Source organism: Frankliniella occidentalis, unplaced genomic scaffold (assembly GCF_000697945.3).
Source record: "Frankliniella occidentalis isolate FOCC.00 unplaced genomic scaffold, Focc_3.1 Scaffold356, whole genome shotgun sequence".
NCBI lineage: Eukaryota > Metazoa > Arthropoda > Insecta > Thysanoptera > Thripidae > Frankliniella > Frankliniella occidentalis.
In genome coordinates this window covers 65,281-70,407 of record NW_026267479.1, presented here as the reverse complement: position 1 = coordinate 70,407, position 5,127 = coordinate 65,281, and the positions used below count along the sequence as shown (strand labels likewise).

General features: G+C 43.0%; 1 protein-coding gene and 1 long non-coding RNA gene across 2 annotated transcripts in view; both read left to right on the top strand.

Annotated features, from left to right (window-relative positions):
• LOC113214253 (uncharacterized) overlaps positions 1-5,127 on the top strand; it is a 23,764-nt gene that overhangs the window by 7,780 nt on the left and 10,857 nt on the right. Inside the window, exon 3 of the mRNA XM_052274223.1 lies at positions 4,333-4,551. Coding sequence (XP_052130183.1) covers positions 4,333-4,551 — 219 coding nt within the window. The remainder of the gene's footprint in view (positions 1-4,332; positions 4,552-5,127) is intronic.
• LOC113214254 (uncharacterized) lies at positions 1,353-3,025 on the top strand. Its single transcript, XR_003303803.2, has 4 exons — positions 1,353-1,820; positions 1,912-1,977; positions 2,052-2,127; positions 2,216-3,025. It is a non-coding gene; the product is annotated as an uncharacterized LOC113214254 (long non-coding RNA).

The window sequence follows — 5,127 nt, the reverse complement described above, 5'->3', positions numbered from 1 at the left end:
GTAAGTCTCCTCAAAAAGGAGGGATTTTTCCTAATTGGTTGAGCAGACCTCAAAATTTGAGGCCAGAACAAAGAAGCTTTCCTCAAACATTTGAAATCCTAGAGCAAGGATTCTCGCCCTCTGGAGGGCGAGAATTTGCACCAAATTTCCTCGCACTCTGGAGTGCGAGGTTTGGTTTCCTCGCTCGATTAGAGCAATAGATTAAGAAATGTCACTCTATTTGAGTGATAATTAGAAAACCCCGCTCTGTTTGAGTGAGGATTTCTGAAGTTATTCTCAAATTGTATCGATCGAGCTCGAACGAACATAGCTGTTTCGTGTTCGCTCGAACACGAACAGCAGGTGTTCATATTCTAAATGTTCGAGTCCTACTCGGACAAATGTTCGTAGGAAAACGGAATTGTGTAAACCAGCATGGATATCTTTTTTTATTGATTAGCGAACTTAAAGTCGTAATTATTGTTCGTGCCCTAGAAACTCAAGTGTGATGCAGTCCAACAGTTTTAAGTGCAATACCACACTGTAAGTTTTGTTGAAAATTTCCAAACAATTAACTGGAAAATTTGAACCCCGGACTGTCTGGAAAATTTGAAATCCAAACAGTCTAGAAACGAAAATATCTGAACTAGGAAAGTTCCGAACTTTTTGGAAAATGCGTGAACTTTTGACGAACTTTTAATAATTCATTTACAAATTTACATTTTTGTTGTTACTTAACCTAATTGCCCGCATTGCCCCCCCCCCCCTGGATCCGCGCCTGTCTTGGACCGTACCTGGTACGGTGTGATCACAGCGCCTCACCTTTATTTTAACCGTGTTATTATTATTATAACTGAAATCACATTCTACGGTTTAAAATAACGGTGAGGCGCTGTGATCATACCGTACCGTTACCATGCTGTAAAATCCAAGCTGTTATTTCACCGTAGGTATATAGACCGTTATTTTTTACAGTGCACGTGCGTGTCGCGTGCGTGTCGCGTGCGTGTCACTTGCGTGCGTGTCACTTGCGTGCGTGTCACTTGCGTGCGTGTCTCTTGCGTGCGCAGATGCGTGCGCAGATCCGTGCGTGTCACTTGCGTGTCGCGTGCGTGTCGCGTGCGTGCGCAGATGCGTGCCTGTCGCGTGCGCAGATGCGTGCGTGTCGCGTGCGCAGATGCGTGCGTGTCGCGTGCGTGTCGTGTGCGTGTCGCGTGCGTGTCGCGTGCGTGCGCAGATGCGTGTCACTTGCGTGCGCAGATGCGTGCGTGTTGCGAGAGTGTCACGTGAGTGCGTAGATACGTGCCTGTCACGTGCGTGCGTAGATCCGTGCGTGTTATGTGCGTGCGCAGAGCAGATGCACGCGCTGTAACGATCACTATTCGTTACTGGTTGGTTTTTCCTTCCATTTTATTTTATCTCTGTCCGTAGTCTAAGGTGACCGTTGGTTTTTTAAATTGAGGCGCCTAACGGTTCAGTTTTAAGCTTCGCGCTTGTGCGCTCGAGTTTGAATTTCCCACCCTTCCCTCCTCGTGACGTTTCTCATATCATTTGAATTTGGCGCGGAGTGCCGCCATGTCTGTTTCTCATATTGGAGATTGGCGCGCTAAGCGGCCATGACAGTTTGCCATACTGGTCCTTTTGGCGCGCTCAGCCACGGGAACGTTCTGGAGAGGCCAGAGAGCGGAGAGTTAGTTTCCGGTTAGCCGTTCCGTGAGAATGACGTGAGTGCAGGAGTGCAAGTAGTTATCCTCAATCATCTTGATTTTGGTTTGAGTTGAGATCGTACGGGATGGATTTTAATGCTTTATAGCATGGATATTTTATCTGGAGAAAAGTTGGTGAGTGCCACATTGATATAAATCGATATTTCTGAGATGTGATGTATGGATGGCCCGCCTAACCTCTGGTTTCCCATGTGCTTTGCCACAGGTGGTTTTATTTTGATGTTCCGAGCCTATCTTTTATTTGTGCTGGTTCACAATCTATAATGCTCTGGTGAGTTAGTGAAGGATTGATCTTGAGATTTATTATTTATGAAGAGATTTATTGATGGGAATGTCGCATTTTAGGAACTGTTTGTGATGAACTCGATGTCCACTGTTGTGATGCCTGAATGGATCCCAGTGATTATTTTACACCATATCGGTGAGTTGATATTATGCCTCAGAAGAACTGATTTAATTCCTGGTCAATGTCTGGTATACTGAGTGTCCGTGTTTGTCTCTTGTTGCAGGGTTCTAGGTTATATTTTAACCGCCACATGTGTTTCATGGTTATGTTTCCATGTGTTCATGATTTGTTTGGCTTTGCCATTCTTTCCCGTTACGGTGATTTCTTGAGGATTACTGCTGTACATCATGCGTCAAGATTATTTCCCTGCATTCATGTATTTTTGTTTGTATGCTGCAACTAGTCTGTTTTACTGCAGTATTTTATAGAACCGATGTGGGTTCTGCTTGGATCTTTATGATCTTCTAACTTAGTTATTAATGTTCTGAATTCTCTAGTTTTGCTAGAACTATTTTGATAATGTTGGTTTGCATTTGAACCATTTACATTGAGTTGAGATTGAGAGAGTTTGAGTTGGAACTTTATTGTTCTATTAATTGAGTGTTCGGCTGTGATTTAGAGCCGTGTTTTACTTGAGTTTACGGAGCGTGTTTTGCTCTGGCTAGAGGCTGGTCCTCTCTGATTTTAATTTAATATTTGTGTGGCTGTCTGCCTCTATCCTCTTTGAGTGATTAGAACTTATTGTTCTTAGTTTTAGTTGTCTTGAACTTGTGATTTTGAGTTCGCTTCTCAGTGCTATTGTGCCCCTGTAATACTGCTGTTTGTTACATTGTTATTAAAGCCTTTTTGTTATTGTTAAACCATTGAAGACCTACTAGTAGCCTTTTCCTTTGACGGTGACTTGTCACCTGGCGCCCATATTTCTTTTGAGGACTTTTAAGTCAAAGCGTACCCTCCCAACCTACCACCTGGCTTGCCGGAGCGGTTAACAATAACTTGAATTTAGTTTATCTGGGCTTTACTTATTTTTGAGGCTACAGCGCGCGCACGCACAAACACAGAAGCACGTAGAAGCCTGGACGCAGAAGTACACACACGCGCGAATGCGACAGGTCACACAGTAGGCACTATACCCGAGGGACCGAAACGTTTTATTCTTCCAATGACGTCACCAAAAGAAAGGAACTATGTTTAACTCTTATGAACAAAAATAACCGAATCGGAACACAGTTTTACTCCTGCGAGTTTTTCTCAGTTTTGTTCGCTGAGGTTTTGTTCTTTGTTTAGTTCCGTTCCTTTTCGTTTTGTTCCTTGGAATAGTTCCGATGGAACAGAACTATGCAGTATCGCTCCGTGTCGATTTATTTAATTCCGGTTTTAATTATGATTTTCAAACTATTTAGACAGATTTTTGTTCAAAACTTTAACTTTTATTTACAGTGATCACATTTAATACTGTTATACCATACATGTATCACGCTTTCAAGTGTAATGTGTGCAGTACATTTAGAAGTGTGATATATTTATGGTACTACAGTAACTGTGATACTCCTGGTATTGCACTTATAACTATCCCACTTGAGTTTCCAAAGTGTTCGGATCCAATTTCAATACAGCATCGTTCGGTTCGTTCGAAGAAAAAGTTGGTTCTTGTTCGTTTGATCATTTTGGGACCAATTAGATTGTCACCGCTCGCTCGGTTTTTGTTAGGCATGTACACATTAAAAGATGTGTACATGGTATATATACTAACGGTTGAATGTACATTTTAAAAGATGTGTACATGGGCATGTACACATTTATAAATGTGTACATGGGCATGTACACATTTATGAATGTGTACATAGTCATGTACACATTAATTAAAGCATACATGCCATGTACACTTTCTTTAATGTGTACTATGTACACATTTGAGTTGACAGAGACTGCGTCATAAGTTACAGAATTCTGTACTGTTTTTTTAGAGTGAAGTGAATGTTTACCCAAAACCCTTGTATTTTACAAGTCTGCCCGCCTAAAACTGTTGCTATTGTTCACTCTAAAAATTCTTTGTGACGATGACGAAAATACCATTTCTAATTTTTAGTACAGGGATGTCGTCATGGGTTTTTTCGTCACCGGTACGAGAAAACCCTCATCGTGTGACGAAAAAACTCATGACGACACTCACCCGTACTAAAATTAGCCATGTTATTTCCGTTATCGTGACATAGAGTCTTTACAGTGCTGTCGATATTTCTTAGTGTGTAAATTTGTTTTTGTCATATATATCCCCTTACCTTATCTCATGCCTAAAGTTACCCTGAAGCTAAACCCGCTCTCGCACGCCTCGCGCAGGGGCGCCTCATGCCGGTGCGCGTGCGCTGCTTTTGGGAGGAGGTCCGCGACCTGGTGCTGGCGCTGCGCGCTCGCGCTTCCGTGGCGGAGCTCAAGGAGGCGGCGCGTATGGAGCTGGCCGCCAACGCCGACCACGTGCTGCGCGCCGTACGGGTAGGCCTGCCCTGCGGCCTGGCCGACGAGTGGCTGCTGTCGGAGGTGGTGGACGAGGACTCCAGGGTGAGTGTGGGCCCATATGGCGACTGACTGACACGGGGCAAATGCACATTCACACTTACTTCCCGACCCCTAAAAATGCTACTCTATTGCGAAGAATTCGGTTCGTAACCTACAAAGGGTCTGGAACCACCATTACGAATTCTTCATATTTCTTCTTTTATTAGGAGATGATACCTTACATACTTTACTTACACCGAGACTAAACTTAAGTAAACATAAGGATGATTATGAAGGTGTCAGCAGAAAGGAGGTGGGGGGGGTTAGAGATTTGCCATTATTACATACTTTTTCAGCCCCTTATACTGTCTGAACGGTTGATCTGACCTCTAAATGTACCAGGCCATTGGATTCCCCACACCTTTACACTTCTCAGACAACTGGAGATTCAGTTCTAACAACATTTTTCTCCTTGCGACAATTGTTTTAGTATTTGTTGGCATTTGGGTCAAAAATCTTGCGCGCACGATTTCTCAGCTAATATTGATTTTAAAAATCGCACACTTGTAGATTGATAAGGTGAAGAAATTGCAACGCCAGTTTTCAAAATAAATGCTTCCTTGATTTTTTATCACCGTA